The following is a 20,371-nucleotide window of genomic DNA, read 5'->3' as shown; positions in this document are numbered from 1 at the left end:
GAATGTGAGTGTGAATGGTTGTTTGTCTCTGTGTGCAGCCCTGTGATGACCTGGTGACTTGTCCAGGGTGTACCCCGCCTCTCGCCCGTAGTCAGCTGGGATAGGCTCCAGCTTGCCTGCGACCCTGTAGAACAGGATAAGCGGCTACAGATAATGGATGGACATTAGTAGGCTCTGTATGTGGGGAGTTGAGAGAGGCCACTTTCGGGGGGGGCATTGTCAGAAAAGGAGATAAAACCAGACCAGAAGTGAAAAACTGTCTCTCTGGAAACTGTGTTTGTGGTAAACAGAAAGCGAGGTTTTTCAGAAGGAAATGAGAACAGGACGTTGGAAAAAAAAACTTAAAATACACTCGTACACAGTGGAGCTGTATCAGGCCGCCTGTAAAGGCAGAACAGCAAAATGCAGCACGTGACCGAAACAAGCTCGAACAAGAACAAAGAGAAATGTTTGAATAGCAGATGGTGTATGTGATGAAGGTAAATGTGTGTGTGTGTGTACAGGACCAACCCTGGTCAGCATGAACACGTCCCTCTTGCTCCTTAGGTATGAGGACAAGTTGCCATACTTGCAGTATTCTACTATGACCATAAGAGGACCTAAGAATGATGAACAATATTTTAGTTTGCTGACAAAGTTTCAACTTGTCAGTGTCGGTGTTTGATAATTACAAAGGTTAACTTCTAGTTAACTTCTAGCTAATCTTAGAAGCACAGATTTGTTAATGTTGTTATTTGAATTAATTACAGTACATTCATTTCGAAAAATTAATGACTACAAAGTGGACTATGCTTTGGAGCACAGTATATGACTATTTGGATGATTTGCCTATAATTGACGGATACAAAAGATGAGAAAGAAGCACACATACCTCCTGGTTTGGTGCAGGCACCAAGGAGATTAACTACATTGAGGTGATGTCCGATATGGTTGAGGATCTTCAGCTCGGTCATTAGTGCCTTGTGCTCGCTTGGCGTGGCTCCCTCTGTTGGAGCAGTGACTCTCATGTGAATCTCATGACTCCTGACTGCCATTCTTTAGGATGTCAGTGTATGAAACAGGTGTGTTACAATTTCTCTGTGAGTACCTTTGAGCATTTTGACAGCCACTGTGGTGCAGCAGGTTGAGTTGCTGATACCAAAGGCAGATGCCTGCATCACTCTGCCAAATGCCCCTCGTCCCAGTGGCTTTTCTGTCAAAAGAGAAAATGTACATCAATATACTGCACATCTCACGTATACTGTACACGCACATAGACATGCACACACGCATGCACACACAAATACGTACCCAGCTGAAGACGCTCTTGTGGGAACTCCCACTTTTCGGCGTCATACTGGAGCCTATCGCAGTGTTCATCTAGAGGCCCCTCCCCCTGGTGCAGGATGATTGGCAGGTATTCTGTCTTTCCATTTGTTGAGTTTGGCTGAGAGACAATATTTGTAAATAAGTGAATGAAAGAAATTAAAAGGAAAATGAAAACAACTATTCTAGCTCCATATTTTGTTGTATTAAAATAAAAGCCTTTCAGAATGAACAAGCTAAAGCTTATTTATAGCCAGCCACTGGGTTGTACAAGACAGTGCATGCTTAGCGCCGGTCCCAAGCCTGGATAGATTGAGGAGAGTTGCATCAGGAAGGGCATCCGGTGTAAAACCTATGCCAAATCAAATATCCGCAACAGATCCGCTGTGGCAACCCCAAACGTACAGGAGCAGCCGAATGAAGAAGAAGAAGAAGAGGAAGAAGAAGAAGGAAGAAGCTTGTTTAAGCGTCTTTTCACCAGACAGTACGGTATGACATGGTATAGCTACAAATCAGTTTCAATATTTTTTATCTCTTCATTGCAAACTCCGGGCGGCACGGTGGTGTAGTGGTTAGCGGTGTCGCCTCACAGCAAGAAGGTCCGGGTTCGAGCCCCGTGGCCGGTGAGGGCCTTTCTGTGTGGAGTTTGCATGTTCTCCCCGTGTCCGCGTGGGTTTCCTCCGGGTGCTCCGGTTTCCCCCACAGTCCAAAGACATGCAGGTTAGGTTAACTGGTGACTCTAAATTGACCGTAGGTGTGAATGTGAGTGTGAATGGTTGTCTGTGTCTATGTGTCAGCCCTGTGATGACCTGGCGACTTGTCCAGGGTGTACCCCGCCTTTCGCCCGTAGTCAGCTGGGATAGGCTCCAGCTTGCCTGCGACCCTATAGAACAGGATAAAGCGGCTAGAGATAATGAGATGAGATGAGACTGGGCTGCCAACTCTCATGCAATGAGCGTGAGACACACGCATTTGATTGTCTTCACACGCTCACACGCCATACCTCTGATTTCTCACGCTAGAAAAAAATCTAATTTATCTATCTAATCTAGACTACCCATTGCGTCGCGCCAACCACTTGCGATTGATCAATTATGCCTTACGCACGGCTAAACATAGAAACATAGATAAGAAATAAATCTCATCTCATTATCTCTAGCCGCTTTATCCTGTTCTACAGGGTCGCAGGCAAGCTGGAGCCTATCCCAGCTGACTACGGGTGAAAGGCGGGGTACACCCTGGACAAGTCGCCAGGTCATCACAGGGCTGACACATAGACACAGACAATCATTCACACTCACATTCACACCTACGCTCAATTTAGAGTCACCAGTTAACCTAACCTGCATGTCTTTGGGGGAAACCAGAGCACCCGGAGGAAACCCACGCGGACACGGGGAGAACATGCAAACTCCACACAGAAAGGCCCTCGCCGGCCACGGGGCTCGAACCCGGACCTTCTTGCTGTGAGGCGACAGCGCTAACCACTACACCACCGTGCCGCCCCTAAGAAATAAATTAATAAGAAATATATTAATATAGCTTATTTAAGTATGACCAAAATTTTTAAGCCCAACTTTGTGTGCACATTCCCACCTATGGCCAAGGTTCAGCTTTTTGTGTTTCAATACTGTTCAAACTTAATCATTTTAATGTTTCTTGTAGCACATGCACATTTTGCTTACTGTTTAAGCATTTTATTTGTTCTTTTGCTGTTGATATTTTTCCCCATGCCAATCTTCTGCTGAACCCAGTGGTGGGGAAAGCCCTTAAATGCATAATGAATAGTCATTGAGGGACAATCTTATTTTTGCAACAGTTATTAAAAACTTAACATTTAGTTTCAATTCAGAAGGTGTTGAGGCTTAGCTGATGAAATATTTTCAAACATGAACTTGCCTTTAAATCTGAAACACAGGTCTATAGGACTACAGGAACATTGGCAGTCATCTGTAGTTTTCTAGTGTGGGGGCTTTTAAGCCAAAACTTGGTGCTTTTGTTGGCCACAAGCTGAAGGCCTGGCAAGTCAGGGTGTGTAAGAATGTAGGTATGGCACAGCAGGCCACTCCAAAAATCCACCAGAATGCAGGAACATCTACTAAATCCAAAATCTCAACACCCCCCCCCCCCCCCCCCCCCCCCCATCTCCAGCTGGATGACCCACAAACAAAACACCAGAATGCAGGGGGACAAGTGAATATCAAACTGAATACAAAATTCCCACTTACTGCATGGTGTGCGGAAAAATTTTGCCGTCGACCCCCCCCCCAAAAAAAATCTCACTCAAAGGAATTTCGAAAAGTTGGCAGCCCTGGATGAGATGAGATGAGATTGCAAACTCCTGGCACTGAACCAGTGGCGATCCTAGAGTGATTTACTCCCCGGGCGAAACCCCCTGCTGGCGCCCACCCCCCCGTCTTGTTTTTTTTTTCGGGGGGTTTTTTGGGGGGACCTTTTTTTTGGGACCGTTTTTTTTTTTCGCGCCCGTGCTCGTGCCGCCCCCCCGCGTTGGGCTCTGTATTAGCCAACAGAATGTTAACAGCTTTACATGGTCGTTTAAACATTTCTCGTCGTGTGTTGTACGTTGCGGACACGGCCCGTTATAAATTTGCTGTTACCAGAATGGCAATGATCAAGTCGTAATGTATTACTTAAGACTCTGTGTAATGTCATAGTAGTGTAGTACTATGGTAGTAAAGTCTTTTTGATGACTAGTACAACGTTCAGCTGGCGGGATTGTGCATATTATGGGGCTACGACAAGTTAGGCACACACACACACACACTGATGACGTCACCTGCGCAACTTTGGTATTGGGCTCCCCCATCCAAAATGTTCACCCACCCCCCCGCCCGTCTTTTTTTTTTTTTCAGGGTTTTTTTGGGGGGACCTTTTTTTTTGGGGACCGTTTTTTTTTTTTCGTGCCCGCACTCGTGCCCCCCCCCCCCGCGATGCCGCCCCGGGCGGCTGCCCGGTCGGACCGCCCCCAGGACCGCCCCTGCACTGAACTGACCAGTCCAACACAACCACAATCTTGAATCAACAATCAAGAAATTTTGAGTACACACAAGTGAGCTGGAATTGCTTTTCTACTGGCGCAGAAATCTCTGTTTGTGCCTGATAACGTTTCCTATTAAATTGTTTGCTCGGATGTAGATTTACTAGTCTTCATTTTATGGATGAAGTACAAAATAAAATGGCTGAGAAAAGATATTCCAATTTCAAAAAGGAGTTCTACCAAGTGGTACTTTGGTATGTATAAATAAATAAATAAACCTGAAACCATTTCCATGAAACACTTTGGGCTTACAGGTAATGCTGCCATCTTGGACAGAGGGAAGAAGAGGTGATGTACCAAATCTACACACAACCTATTTCAACATGTACTGTTAAACAGACAGAAGTCCCAGACCAGGGTATAGATCTTTCTAGATTCAGGTTAGAAACTGTCCCAAACTAGACCACACTGTCTGGTGGAAAAGCATCTGAATTTTGTTATATGTTTTGTATGTGGTAAATTTCCAGCTCTTGGCTTTAGAAGAGAAGGTCTGCTTGGCTCTCACCTGTCTGAGCTTGCGGATGAGAAGCGTTAGGAGCAGCCAGAAGAGAGTGGCTACCACACAGGTGCAGGCTAACGTGGGGATCTCCAAAGAGAAAGACTCAGAATCTACAACACACACAGATCAGTTTCAGCTCAAAATTCAGGTCACAACATGCGTGTCTGATTGAGATCTTTTCCATCTACGTGAGCATCATCCAACCTACTCCATTCTGTCATTTCTCAATACTGTCCAAAGAGGGCAGTCATATTTCATTAGTGTTTTCTGTCCAGGCTGTCAGTGGTGGCCTCACCCATTCATCATTTCACATTCTTCTTCTATTTTTTTAAGATGTACAAACAGCTAAACAGTTTATGGGTTGGAAACAAGATGCTTTCCGTAGGAAATCAAAAAGGGAGACAGCTTCCTTCCTGACCTATCAGAACACAACAACAAAAGCTTGTCTTCTCCTCACAGGCTCAGAGTCATCCGTTCAGAGTGGGAGACAGCCAGAGACAGAGAGTGACAGAAACTAAGCGTAATTTATCTTACTCGTTTACCTCACTGGTTGGAGCAGGTGAGCACTTTTACAGTAAACAGAACAGGGTTTTGAGGAAACAGTGAATAATAGCAGTACACCTTCTTCCCTCTTACTTTCGACTGAAATGTAAGCCGAGCTCTCTGCAGATCCTCTCTCATTGGTGGCCTGACATGTATACAAGCCCTCATCCTCAACAGTGATGCGGTCGATGTGAAGAGTGCCATCTTCTGGCACCAGCATGATACCTAAGACACAAAATCCATCAGTCAATCAGTCACTCACACTAATGACTTGGTCTGGAATCAAACAACAGGTTTTTGGAAATGTCTAGTCATAGCAATATGAATGGATTTATATTGTAAACCATTTTGCTTCTCATGAACATTCTGGACATCTTGAAAAAATTACTAATCACTTATTAACTGAGTACAAGGTCTTTACGGGAAAATATCAGACCAAGGTCTTGACAGTACGGACCGAGCCGTAAGCGAAGTCCATACAAAAAGACTGAGATCTGATGTTTTCTCATAAAGACCAAGCAAGCGAGGTTAATAAGGAGTTTATTATATGGCTTTTATATTTCTAAGATTAAAATAGATGGTAATTATAATGAGGCGTGACGCTGCTTTCAGTCACGTTATATTTGTAACGTAGTTGAGTCACACATGCAGAATAAACGGCTAGTGGTTTCAAAACTGAATTTCTGTTAGAGGTTAGTGGCTTCTGAATGCTCTTCATTGCTCATTTCTTGAATAACTCGGTGACTCTTGTTTGTCTTTTGTGTTTTGGCCATTTTTGATTCTATTTTAATTTCTAATTAACCTTTTTTTTGTTTATTTTGTTTTTTGCAACATTGAAAGCCAGCACCTTGGAAAGAAAGTCCATAATCGCCCACGGGCATTACAGGAAAATACTGCCCGCCAAGGAACAAATCAGAGCGCACAATTTTATTGGAAATAGCTTGTGCCATATAATACATTTACTTATTTAAGGTATGCTTTTATCCAAAGCAGCTGATACAGATTTAAGGGACCCAACAGCAGCAGTTTGCTGGTTTTACTGTGATTTGAACTCACAACCTTCTGATCACTAGCTCAGGGAGCCACTGAGACTTCCTGGATTTCTTTCTCACCAGACACCTGCTTGAGCTTCCTCCGGTCCTTGTACCATGTGATGAGAGGACGTGGCACTCCACTCGCATGGCACTGAAGAGTCACAGAGTTGCTGATATTCACACTGCAATCGCTGAGGTTCTGCAGCAGCACTGGCGCCTCCAGAACTACAGCAGGATACAAAAAGTCACGGTTATATTAAGTGGTGTCGTATTCTGTCTACCAGCATATCCACCAATTCAATTTAAGCATCACTGATATCTCTAGAGAGAAGCCGCTGTCAGCTGTTTACATATTTCTGTCACTTGGCGTATAAGTAGCCATAGTGGACCACATTAACAAAGCACTGAGTGATTTACTGGTCAGTGAACAAAAAGAGAGCTCTATTTCTTTCATTACAAATTGTGATCTGGAAAGTTTGGCTTCCAGCCAGTGGAGCTGCACTATCTGTTGACAACTTTCTGGTTATTTGAGTAACACAGTTTGACCTGACTTGACCAAATAGTGACTTCCCTGACAGCTGGCTGCATGCCTGTGTATTATTATTATTATTATTATTATTATTATTATTATTATTTCAGCCAAACTGAATTAAGTGCGATGCAGTTATGTTTCAGTTTCGTCATCATTATATTTTTCAGAATAGCACATTTTTATACGATTACGTAATGGTCTACTTTAGGCCCATTCCCCATACGTCCAGTGTAGCTTTCGTTTTTACAACAATGTGACACTGTCTCATTTTTGCAGAAGCATTTCTGAGGAAGTCTTTGCGTTAAATAGTGCCAAATATGACTACGATAGTGGAATAACGAAAGGGCCACCTCATGATGAGCTGATTGTTGTTCTGAATGTTTTCCTCTCTCAGACAATTGATTATTGTCTCTTTCCTTCGTCTTTGACAGTTGCTGATTGGCTGATTGTTCTCGGCCCCCATGAAGTAGCCTGTAGATGAGGCACTATGGGAAGTAGCATTGTGTGCTCTTCCTTCTGTCCAGCTCGCATTCCCACGTGAAAGAGATGCTGCTTCGAAACAGCCTTGGGTTGAACGACTGCAGGAAGCTTAAGCAACTCAGTTCCCAAGGACCCTCTGTCTTTCTCTTTCTTTCTTCCTGTCTTTCCTTTTCTGTCTCCCACCATACTCCACCCCACACCCATTTACTCAATCTATAGCTCTTATGCGTGCATGTCTGTCAACACATCCTTATGTGACTCGTAAAAGGAGTATTTGTTTGTTGAGAGAACAATTTCAAAGGGCTTTTAAATAGCTGAGTATTTCCGGGCTTTCTCAGTTTTTTCAAGGGCATCTGGTGGACAACAAATGCAAAAATACACCTAGACATGGCACAGATGGAAAATCCACTAAAGTGGTCATGTTAATGTTATGTTCAAGGTTAGAGCTATTCATTAAAAAGCTACACTTAAGCTTTGGTAAACCAGATAAACAGTGCAACATGGTTCTTGAGAACAGAGACACCAAGACACACACCTGCAACTGTCACGAGTGTATCCTGGTGTGAATGCTGCCCCGTGACCAGTTTTGTCGCAGAGCAGCGGTACATCCCCGAGTCTTGCGCTGTCAGGTTTGTCAAAGTCAAGCGCAGAGTGAGAGAGTATTCTCCCTCCATCAGCTCTCCAACCAGAGGTGGACCGTCCATCATGCCTGCTGAGTTGCCTGTCACTCTGTGCCATGACATGTTGGAATACAGGTGCTTATTGGCTACACAGGACAGGTGATAGTCTCTGCCCTCCCTTGGCCCCTCCTCTGAGTCCCCAGAGACGCTGAAGCCTCCTTGGACGTCTATGATTGGTGGAATGGAAAAGAAGGCGTTTTAGAGTGCGGTTATAAAGACCGCTGGCAGTAACACGGACTGTTAACTGGGACAAACAAAATGAAGAACAACATCATGAAAAGCACTTTGTCCGAGTTAACTGAGCTGATCTTTTTTCAGAACCTTTGATGACAATGTTGAATAGCCATTGTCAGGAAAAAGTAGTGAGAGAGCCCCCGTGAAAAGAACTTTTATTTACTTTAGCTATTTGAAATTTCCCGTGGAAACTGCTCGAGGTTTTCCTGATGGAAGATAATGTTTATCTTTCCCAAACACCACCAGAACTCTCCAAATAAAGCACGTAAAGCGGCATTGGGGAAGTAGGCTGATAAGGAGCACAGGTTCCTGTTCACCTCCCTAATCACCCTGTAGACATGGCAACAACTGACATGTCCACTACAGCTGCTGTGGCCCAATTTAGTGTGATGTGGAATCAAGAAATATTTTGGCAGAATAATCTTTAAGAAAAAAAGACAATATTAGACAGGGTGGAGAGAGAGAGATACAGAGATACAGGAGGACGTAAAGAGGAAAATGAAGTAACAACTTTGACTTTTGACTTGCAGCCCTGGTCTACAGCATGTGACGTCCACTGCACATATTTAAAGCTATCAGTGGTAATATATCCTGCCTGTGTTGTAATGACATTTCAGGAGATCTATGGTAGAAGTAGTTGCAAGTGTTTTGTTCAATTGTTTGAGAAGCTAAAAATACCTGTGACATAGAAGCGGATGTCCAGTTCATCTGTGCCCAATGAGTTGGAAGCCACGCAGCGATAGATGCCAGATATTAATGCCTTGCCAACTGTTAAAATACCTATGGTCTGAGAGCCAACACAAACACACACACATACATACACACGCACGCACGCACACACATCCTAAATTAGATGACACTTACAAATTGCAGTTATATGTAGGTCTTGACTTGAGAGCGTAAGCAAAGTGGATGACTTATCATTTTAAAAATACATGAATACAGTACCAGTCAAATTTTGGACACACCTTCTAATTCAATGGAGTTCTTTATTTTTACTAATTAAAAGACATGTCTTCATGTCTTAAAGTGATGTACTGTCGTTTTTCTTTACTGAGTTGAGCGGTTCTTGGATTACTTCAGTTGTTAAGTAGGGCTAACTTTTGACTGGTAATGTTTATATATATCTCCACTATTTTTGGCACACCTGGAAATGATGGTGAACAGAATGTAACTGAAGCATGTTTCCCATTTAAATTGCACAAGTTTGAGTTGATTGGAGTGTATAGGAACTTTCAAGCTGTAATCCATGATTTCCTGATTAACTGGGGTACAAATATGAGGTGACACAGAGGCCAAGTTCGCTTAGTCATCCATCAACATGGGAATAATAAGAGAACACACAAAGCAAATGATGGAGTAGTCAGGGAATGATTATAAAAATAGCTTCTCGTCTGAAAATGTCCATTTCTACTGTTAGGACAATAATAAAAAAGTGGACACCAACTGGAACTGTTACAAACTCACCTGGAAGAGGAGCCAGGATTATTTTGTCCCCATGTACAGTGAGGAGGAGGGTAAGAGAGGCAAAAAAAAAATCCCCAAGGATCATTGTCGGTGAATTACAAGAAAAAGTAAAATCTTGGGGTTTCCGAGTCTCCAAAACCTCCATCAGATTCCACCTCTGTGCCAACGGATTATTTGGAAGGTTTGCAAGAAAAAAGCCCTTGCTGTCAATTAACTGACGTTTGTGAAACACTCCTACAACTTTGACAAGAACCATTTTCTCTGGTCTGAAGGAACAAAAATGGAGCTTTTTGGCAATAAACACTCCGGGTGGGTTTGGTGTAAAAAGAAGGATGGCTATAATGAAAATAACCCGATCCCAACTGTAACATATGGTGGAAGTTCTGTGATGTTTCAGGGCTGTTTTTCCTCCAAAGGCCCTGAAAACTTTGTTAGGGTGCATGGCATCATGGACTCCATGAAATACCAGAACATTTTAAATCACAATCTGTCTCCTCTGCCAGGAAACTAAAACTGGGTCATTATTGGATCTTCCAGCAGGACAATGATCCAAAGCACATGTCCAAATCAACACAAAAATGGTTCGCTGATCACAGAATCGAGCTTTTGCCCTGGCCATCTCAGTCCCCTGAGCTGAACCCCAGTGAAAACCTGTGGGCTGAGCTAAAAAGGAGAGGGCACAAGAGAGGGTCGAGGACCCTGGATGATCTGGAAAGATTGTGTAAAGAGGAATGGGCTCAGATGCCCTGCTCTGTATCTCCAACCTTATATGCTGTTATAGGAAAAGATTCAGTGCTGATTTACTGGCAAAGGGAGGTTGTACAAAGTGTTAAATGCAGGGGTGCCAATAATTGTGGCACATGCTTTTTTTGTTGAAAATAATAATTTCTTAGTGAGGGATTTTTTCCTCTCTTTTGAAGTTAATAAGGCAAAAATACAGTTTGTCATGTTACTGAGAAACCACAAAGTGTGACGAATACGTTCCTGTGTTGGAGAACTGATAGCACATTAGAACAAATGCATGAATATAAACTTGCGATATGGAACTGCACTATTCATCTCATCTCATTATCTCTAGCCGCTTTATCCTGTTCTACAGGGTCGCAGGCAAGCTGGAGCCTATCCCAGCTGACTACGGGCGAAAGGCGGGGTACACCCTGGACAAGTCGCCAGGTCATCACAGGGCTGACACCATACCTGTCAACCCTCCCGTTTTTCCAGGGAAATCCCTTATTTTGACTTATTTCCTGCTGTCTTCCCGTTTTTTTTTATTTTCCCGAAAATATCCCGTATTTTGACATTATATAAAAGTCCCGTATTTTCACAACATAAAAAAGTCGGTAGGTCCAGAATTCATGACGCGCCTCTGACAGAAGTTTACAGCAGGAAGTCGGGCCATGAATTCACGTCCCTGTCAGGCATCAGTAATTACATAACTACGTCCGGAGGCGAGGCTGAACAAGTGATTAGGTCCAGTGTTGCCAGATTGGGCGGTTTCCCGCCCATGTTGGGCGATTTCAAGTGCATTTTGGCGGGTTTTGAACATATTTTGGGCTGGAAAACATCAGCAGTATCTGGCAACACTGATTAGGTCTGAGGTGAAGATGGCGATGCTAATAGCTAAGAAAAACATTAGCCTCTCTTTCTTTGATGATTTCAACAAGTGCGTGGCTGGAATGTTCCCAGACTCTTCCATCGCAAAGAAATTTTCCATGGGAAAAACGAAAGCCTCCCAAATAATCAAAGGTAAGCTACACATGTTTACATTAAGTATGTCCTGGCTAAGACCTCATAAATAGCCTAGTGTAAATTAATTGGTGTATTAACTGTTTTATCCACTCATTGTCTATTTTATTTTCTATCTGAAACTTACCCATTTTAAATCACTCTTGGTTTAATATTTTATATTACTCTTTATTACTCTTTATCTATCTATCTATCTATCTATCTATCTATCTATCTATCTATCTATCTATCTATCTATCAATCTATCTATCTATCTATCTATCTAGTGTTCCGAGGCCATGACTATGGTAAAACCATAATAAATTGCAATGGAATTGAATTTATTGACTGGTTATATAATGACCTTTCTTATTTTAACATAAGATACGTATTTTAGCCCTTAATTTGGGAAATAACTGGCACCACTGAAAGCAAATAAAAATAAATGTATAGTTTATTCACAAATGCACTCTATAAACCATAAGCATATTGAGTTTGGGTCTTGACTATCACCAACATGCACCAGAGTACAGGAAATCACAAATACTAGATAGAAAATTGCCCCCCATTCAACTACACACCCACTTTTGGTGAAGGGTAGGACTTTCCGAAATTTTCCCTTATTTTGAGTTAAAAATCTAGGAAATATCCCTTTTTTTCAAACCTCAAAGTTGACAGGTATGGCTGACACATAGACAACCATTCACACCTACGGTCAATTTAGAGTCACCAGTTAACCTAACCTGCATGTCTTTGGACTGTGGGGGAAACCGGAGCACCCGGAGGAAACCCACGCGGACACGTGCAAACTCCGCACAGAAAGGCCCTCGCCGGCCACGGGGCTCGAACCCGGACCTTCTTGCTGTGAGGCGACAGCGCTAACCACTACACCACCGGGAACTGCACTATTGACAGAGAAAATTAATCAACACCTTCTGACCAATCAGAACCCAGAATTTAATGGCACTCTGGTAAAATGTAATATAACAAAAGCACTGTGAACTTTAATCATGCTGTTCTGCAGAACCTTTAATTCTGAATGTTTTTGCTTTTTCAGTGTTACTTTATGTGATCTAAAACATTAATACAGTAGATCGCTTGATCAATAAAGTGTTCTACTGCCCCCCCATGGAGAACTGCCCCTGTAGGTGAAATGTCCCGTATACTTAAAACAGGACAGGGCTGATTCACTTCCACGGAAAGTGACTCGCGAAACTATATACAGCGGTACAGTAGTACATTAAGTGTTACTGTTAACAGTACTGTTTGTACCTTGACCATGATGTAGTCACGGGCGGTCACACGGAACAGTTAATAAACAACTGCTCCACCGTTTCCCGACTTCTACAGAACCAGACCCTTGATTTGGCTTCCTAAATGTGTCCATCATTCCTTTCCCCTTCAGAATGTCCACCCATTAGTTATTCTCACCTTATTCTTCCCCTGCAACACTTCCTGTGTGTGTGTGACGCTCAGGACGGGATTGTACATGGACGTGACCGCTGTCCTCTCTCTCACTGGAGTCCAGGAGGAGGAAACCAGCTCCTCGCATCTTAGAGCCAAAAGAGACAAGAGGAAGAAAAGAAACAAGAGGAAGAGAGAGGGACATGACTTAGTGATGTCACGCCGCACAGGTGTGAGACACAGCTGCAGCAGCGGGAAGTGGGAACTCCGGAAATATCTCATCACCATCATCATCATCATCATCATCATCAGTCCCCTGGGAATTGCAATTCTTCGTTAACAGCATTCTGGGTTTTCTGAGGAACTGGAATCTATTTTTTAAAACTAATTGGAAGGCAGTTTGTGTATATCAGGATTGGGGAGATGCTGTTGATTGTGCTTGTGTGTTGTACAGTCAGGGCACAACTTTTTTTTTCTTCCCGTGAAGTGACCTTCCTTGTTCTATAATTAGCAGTGTCTAGTGCTTGGACATGGTGTTTTCTGCTGTCTCCGGTACGGTATGTAAACTTCCTGTAACTAAATCATCCCTATCCATAACGTCACATTCTCAAAACTCTGGTCTTATCCAGTGCCAAGCCTATTATATTTCTGTGAACTGTGTCTCATGAGGAGGTACCGTGTGATATGTTGGGTATTCGTGTGTGTAACTGTAACCCCTCCCACCTCGCCCTGTCCTGCCCTGGCTCAGACCTCTCTCTCTCTCTGATTACTCTTCCTCTTGGCAGAGACAGTGAGTGCCCATCTCCTGTGCTCCCATGTCCCACCCTGATTGTGACACCAGCATTCCTCAATCACCCACACACCAACCCACCCACTGACACATACCCACCCATCCACCCACACTTCTCTCCCATGCCTCCCAGGAAACACATGCACTCACGCACTAAAATCATATGGACTAACACACATTTTCCTCCTTTAATCATTCTTTTAAAGATAGACTCATCCACAATTCACACAACCACTCTCTCTCTCTCTCTCTCTCTCTCACACACACACACACACACACACACACACACACACACACACACACACACACATTCTTGTGTGCCTGAGTACAGTTTTCAGAGCATGCCAAATTTAAGCTATCCTGCATGCCTAACCTCATTAAAAGCTTTAAAAACAATAGAAATCCAAATATGTCGGTGTTTTTTTTTAAATGAACATCAGTTTATTTGTAAGAAGGTCAGTAATTAGGTTAAACCTTCTATCAGAGATAATTTTCAAAACTAAACAAAAAAAGACCATATTGTACACATAAATTTGATTTTTAATATAAAACCCACATACATTTGATAACACAGACAATATTTGTAATTTTATCAGCCGTCTTACACACCAGGCAATTATTTGCATTTATCATAAGTACGTTAGTGGTATAAAATTATTAAATATTAGGTTCATATATTACTCATAGAAAATCTGTATAAAAAGGATAAATCACACTGGGATAGACCCGTAAAGTGAGAAACCATAATCTTGCACCCAAACACACATTCAGCTTGCACACACACACACACACACACACACGTATGCATACATACATACTCAAAAGGAAAACATTCTTTCAACACAAATCATGGCCATGTGTATTATTCAGCTTCGCCACGATCAGGAAAACTTTTGACACAGAAATCTAGTGACACAGGTTGATATGGGATGACAAGAGTCATTTATTTCTGGCCCATGAAGCCCTACACAGCAGGCGCTCTGGGCCAGCTCTAGAGATTGTTCTGGACATAATGTGGAATTCCAAACAGTGAGCCCACATGTCCACCTCTCTCCGAATGCTCACACTGACATATTGATCCAGAATACATGATGATCTGAACTCACAGCTTTTTTTTGGTGGATGTTAGAACTACAACAGACAGGCTGGGGCTGGGAGACAGGCATGGTTCATACATCCATTATAGTACCACTCCAGGAAATTTAAAAAAAAAAGCAAAAAAAAAAAAAAAAAGGGGGCAAAAAAGCAGCTCCAGAAAGGGTGGACAGTGTGTGGATGGAATTGCACTTTGTTCTTCTGGCTCAAAAATGTCTGAGAGAGATTTAAGACAGATACAAGAAAAAATAAGACATTTTCACCATATGGAGAGAATAAATTAGAAAGCACTTCCATGGTATGCATATGTGGACCCCGTCCTCCTGACATTTCCTGCATCTGCTCCTTATAGTGTCGTGTTTCCCAGCATGCACCAGTGCAGCTCTGTCTCTCAAGCAGCTGCTGTGGAAACAGTCCAGACTCTCACAAGAGGGTGCCATGGGCCTGCAGGGCTGCGGTGGTGTCATCGGAGGTGGTGGGGGTCAGGGACAGTGTAGGTGACTGACTTGCTGATTGAACACTATATGGCGTGTTTGGGGGGTAGGATGCGGGTAAGAAGGTGGTTGGAGATGCTGGTTGAGTTGAAGGTGGGGGCTGGTGGAGGCTGTGGGATGAGGGGCTCTCAAGAATAGATCAAGCCCTTGAGGAAGCAGACTATGCCACGTTTGAAGACGCAGGGACAATCACGCTGCTGGGAAGCCGCCTCGCGTTGGGGAGGAAGCCAAACAACGAGAGGAAAAGCGCTCTGATTTTCGCACAGGAAGTCCGTCTGCGCCTCCTGCCCGGCTGAGATAAGAGCGTTGCCGTTCCCATGGCCGAGGCTTGAGCCTGTCCAGTGCTAGGAGGCCAGCCCGGCCCACAGCGCCACTCTCCCTGCGCCTCCTCCGCCTCAGCGTCAGGCCAGCCGCGCTGGGCTGCTACAAAGAATAAGGGCCTCGGTCAGGATCCTGCCAGTGATCAGCTCTCAATAACACTTTCAATAACACCACTTGAAATCAATGGCATCTTTTCTTTCTTTCTTTCTTTCTTTCTTTCTTTCTTTCTTTCTTTCTTTCTTTCTTTCTTTCTTCTGCACAACACACAATTTCTTATTAAATAAATAATTAGTGAATACATTTTTACATAGTCACCTTAGTATATCACAAAACACAGAAAATTTAGAGAATTTACTCTTTTTAAGGGACTTCTTACCATTGCAAAATAAGATAAATTTATAAAACTCTGACAGCAGTTTAGGCTGCAGTCCATTTTTCTTTCTTTCATTCTTTTTTTAAATTTTCATTGACATTTTTCTCTTACACCACTGCCAGGATGTAGAATTCAATAGCATGACCAAAATATGAGGCAAGACAAAGATCTAGAGTCACTGCTCTACGAAACTGAAATGGCATGTATTAAAGGGATGTATTATTTGAAAAAAAAAAAGTTAAGGGAAAAAAAGCTAAATTGAAATTCTGCACATTGATTAGTGCCTATCCCATTAGTGCCTAGTTTGGGTATCGGAGCAAGTGTTCAGTAATTTGGACCTAATAATAGATGAACAGATAATAGTTTGACTCTTCGGCCTTTGTTTTAGAATTAGCAGGTACGTGTGTGTGTGTGTGTGTGTGTGTGTGTGTACACAGAAGCCATAATGGGAGTTTCTTCTCTTGTGAATAGTGCTGGCTTGGCTTTTCTCATGAGAATGTGGAATAGTTTGTGTATGACACATTAGGAAAGCCATGACAGGATGCGCCCAACCAATCAGAATAATAAACAGGCTGCATTCTGCAGGGGAAGTTCATTAAATCATGGCGTTTGATTTAGAAACCAGCTAATCGTTATTGTAAGCACGGAACTTGTCTCTTTTGAAGTTCTTTTTTTCTGTGCTTTCAACTGTAGGCTATACCGAGTTCTATGACTGTACCAGGCACACATTCATGCAAACGCACACACACACACAGACACACACACAAAATCATTTGTTCACACAAAAATGAATAGACATGCACATGAAAGAACTCCTTAACCATCTGTTCTAGAGGCTAAAAGGAAACCCTGTGTGAACTCATGCTGAAATAGACAAAACATGTCTCCATTCACAGACAAACAGACACATACTTTACATAAGACACTGTTCCTATAGGCACAAGTACAAACAAATTAATCATGCACACTATGACCAGGTACAGTGTGAAAATTAGCTACAAAAATGGCAATTAATCAATCTCTGAAAAGATTTCTAAATTGGTTTGGTGTTGGGAATCTGAACCATGCCACAATAATGTGACTCGACTGCTTCTTTGTGTGTCTAAAAAAGTAGGATATTGAATCCATCCAACAACAATACAACTTCAGCTAAATTTGTGCTGGCTTAATGCCCAAGTGCAGAGTGTGCAACATTTCTTGTTGTATTATGTGTATGTGCTCAGGAGAGTGTGGCACTTACAGGCCTTTAGAAGGGCAGCGATGCCAGAGCCACTGGATTTGAGGCGATGGGATGCCGTGAGCAGTGCAGCGTAAGACTTGCCTGCTGGACCGTGGCATGGTTGCTGTGTCCCGCACTGCTACAGCTTTCTCCCCAATCTGAGGCTTAACTGTGAGTGGGAAGAGAATGACATCGCCCTTCAGTTCACAACCCAGCACATAACTTATGGATGTAAACAACAGCGAAAAACCTGGTCATTGGAGACAAGCTTACCGTTCACCACAAGTGAGAGTGTGAGGTTCTGATGAAGCCCATACTGCTGGATTCGAGTGAGGATGGTATAGACCCCTGCATCCTCCTCTGCAACATCTCGAATCACCAGAGAATAACCGTCTACATGGTAACGCGAACACTGCTCAGCTGCCACCACCCCATCTTTCATCCTGGACATCAATCAGGCAAAGAGAAGCTTATAAAATTGAAAGCACACTCGTATATCTTTTTACATTTATGGATTATGTGGCATTTGCATTTTCCACTTTTACCAGATGACTTCAGGTTTAGGGAAAGCCCGTAATTTGGGCGACAGGCGAAAGGATTTCTGCCCTGCATTTGCCTGTAGCAATGAACCATTTCTATACTTTAACTTGATGAAGGGCTGATCTGAGGAGCAAAACATGCATATTATGTATATTAGAGACACGTATAAAGAGTTGATGTTCAAAAAAATATTGCTCTTGTGATGGGATTTTGAAATATTACCATAAACTATAACTGAGGTGTTGACTTCCCGCTTTGCTGGTCCACTTGTCACATGGCATGTGTAGACACCTTTATCTTCCTTGAGCAGTTTATGGACCGTGAGAATGCTGTAGAACACCACATTGGTCTTACTCTGTGTGATACGCCGACTGATTGAAACCATACTATTGGCCTACAGACAAACAACACAAAAAAAGATAATTCATGAAGTTTGATCTATTTTTCTAGTTAACAAACTTTAAGATGAAACTATGTCAAATCAGAACATCACGTCACGCTCTGATATTCTGCTGGACGTGAGATTGACGAACCTTTCCAGGATAATTCCAGTTAATGTTCACTCTCGAGTTCCACTCAGCTGTAACGGTGCAGTTTAAGGCCAGCCTCTCTCCTCGCAGAGCCTGTACTAAGCCAGTGCTGTTCAGATATACCTTTTGGATCTTATTCACTGGAGAGAATGTACCAAAAGTGAAAATTCAATCAATTTGCAAGACCAATATTAGCCTTTGAGTTATCTGTCAACACTGTACCTGGTCTGTAAGTCAAAAACTTGTTGGTGTATTTTGTCCCATTGATGATGGTTTCACAGAAAAAAAGGCCAATGTAGAAGTACGTGGGACTTCGGATAACAAAGCCCTTTCTGTTATTCCAAATGATGTTCTTGTTATCGGTGCCAAGTCGTCGGTTAGGAAACTGCAATGATTGGAACATGAATCATTCAGCTTAACAGGAACCCTTGCAGATATTAATATTCCTAAAAGATAAAGTAAAAATTAACTATAGTTAAGCAACCTACTTGTGATATTTCTCTAATAGTACTGTATTTTAACGACTGCTATGTTAAAACAAGAAAGGTTTGGGTAAGGTAGTGTCTGCCAGAAATTCTTGGAGAGTCGTATTATGATTTTGTTTTCTTCCACATCCAGGGGAGGAAATGTTTACTGGAGGAGCTGTGACAGCTTGGAAGTGCCCTGCCCTTTCTCAAGGGATCAGGTGGACACCTCCTTTCCAGTGTGAACAGGTCAACACCATGAATGTGTTAGCTAAGCCATTTTCAACGTGTTCCCATACAGGTCTTACATAGCCAATGTTTCCTGTTTTAAGTTCTTACAATTTACACGCATAGTGTAAGATGCCCCCTCCACCCCTCTTCCAGAATCCCTCATACAGAGCCTGAGAGTGTTGAGGATGTGGAAACGTGACTCCAGTCCATCGCCTCACATCCTGTTACTACAGGATATAGACACTGCGGCTGGGGCCCTCAGGTCAATCTCTGGAAGGGCCCCCCTGGCCACTTTCACAGCTTCTGTGAGAGTTTGGCCCCCGGAGTATTGTTCCCCATGCAAGAGGTGTAAGATTAAAGATATTCATCTGCAAAAAAAAAAACTTTCCGGAAAAAACCACTCTAGTACTGTGCTATAGTCCAGGTTTGAATGGGAGATCGAGATGGCCTTGTATTTATAGACTAATTACTTTTGTGACTCTATGCATAGGGTCAACCAGTACGTAAACACAGTGAGCTGAAATTAAATGGGAAGCTTTTTTTCAGGCTAAGGGGAGGAGGGGGATGTCATATCGATGGCAAATCCCAAAACAGCTCCCATCCTGAAAGCAGAGCCAAAGGGAGCGCAAAGGGAACTGGTCATTTTGCTCCTTTCCGCTCTCATCCACTCTGAGACTCATCCTGAAATACTTTTTTTTATTTTAACTCTCAGAGGCACCAAAAGCCATAAATGGTGTGAACAGCTCAACCCTAACAGAAATACGGAACAACTTGTACAATAGATTCAGTCATAGTCATTATTCCAATTAATGTGTAATAATTGATGGAGTTGATGCAACCAGCTGTAGAAGACATCAGTATTTCCCCAGGTACAAGAGCATTAAGGTGGAGGCACTTAGATCTCCATGTCCTGTCTACATCTCTGGGGCTTTACACGGTGCCAACAAGACGGAGGAAACCGGGGGCGCCACTCTCTCTGCCTGTTGGCGTAAGACAGGTATCTTTGTCACACGGAGGCCAGTGAAGGACTCTTCTCTATACACAAACCCAGTCACACGCATCCTCCCGCACGTGAAGAGATCTGTGCTCCGTCCCTGGATCAAGGCCAATGGGAAGACAGGAACACGGGCAATGGCTAATTCATGAATGGAGGTGTAGCTGACTTTCTGAGTCTCACCATGTAGCAAAAGATGGGAATAGATTATGGGAGAAAAAAGTGGATATGGTGCACAGAGATCATGGGGTTGGAAAGGGACTGTTATAATGAACATGGGTGGAGAGGGTGATGAAATGTGAGGGAAGAGAGCGGGAGATAAAGTTCTTGTGAGAGGAAGAATGAGAATATGAGAAATT

General features: G+C 43.0%; 1 protein-coding gene across 5 annotated transcripts in view; it reads right to left on the bottom strand.

Moving 5' to 3' along the window:
- flt1 (fms related receptor tyrosine kinase 1) overlaps positions 1-20,371 on the bottom strand; it is a 46,717-nt gene that overhangs the window by 19,941 nt on the left and 6,405 nt on the right. For 3 of the 5 annotated variants that reach the window (XM_060899811.1, XM_060899812.1, XM_060899813.1), the window contains 16 exons: positions 18,546-18,708; positions 18,327-18,463; positions 18,016-18,187; positions 17,799-17,916; positions 17,527-17,696; positions 17,275-17,422; positions 12,989-13,109; positions 9,044-9,152; positions 7,987-8,298; positions 6,518-6,664; positions 5,499-5,630; positions 4,869-4,972; positions 1,291-1,426; positions 1,088-1,192; positions 872-985; positions 511-599 (listed from right to left, as the gene is read on the bottom strand). In XM_060899811.1, the coding sequence (XP_060755794.1) occupies positions 511-599; positions 872-985; positions 1,088-1,192; positions 1,291-1,426; positions 4,869-4,972; positions 5,499-5,630; positions 6,518-6,664; positions 7,987-8,298; positions 9,044-9,152; positions 12,989-13,109; positions 17,275-17,422; positions 17,527-17,696; positions 17,799-17,916; positions 18,016-18,187; positions 18,327-18,463; positions 18,546-18,708 (2,277 nt within the window). Of the gene's footprint in view, positions 1-510; positions 600-871; positions 986-1,087; positions 1,193-1,290; positions 1,427-1,502; positions 1,690-4,868; positions 4,973-5,498; positions 5,631-6,517; positions 6,665-7,986; positions 8,299-9,043; positions 9,153-12,988; positions 13,110-14,270; positions 15,764-17,274; positions 17,423-17,526; positions 17,697-17,798; positions 17,917-18,015; positions 18,188-18,326; positions 18,464-18,545; positions 18,709-20,371 lie in introns of those variants that run through there. The other 2 variants (XM_060899814.1, XM_060899815.1) reach the window with 2 other exon arrangements.

This window comes from Neoarius graeffei, chromosome 19, assembly GCF_027579695.1.
Source record: "Neoarius graeffei isolate fNeoGra1 chromosome 19, fNeoGra1.pri, whole genome shotgun sequence".
Lineage (NCBI taxonomy): Eukaryota > Metazoa > Chordata > Actinopteri > Siluriformes > Ariidae > Neoarius > Neoarius graeffei.
The sequence above is the reverse complement of the archived record's forward strand: the minus strand, read 5'-3'. Positions and strand labels throughout refer to the sequence as shown.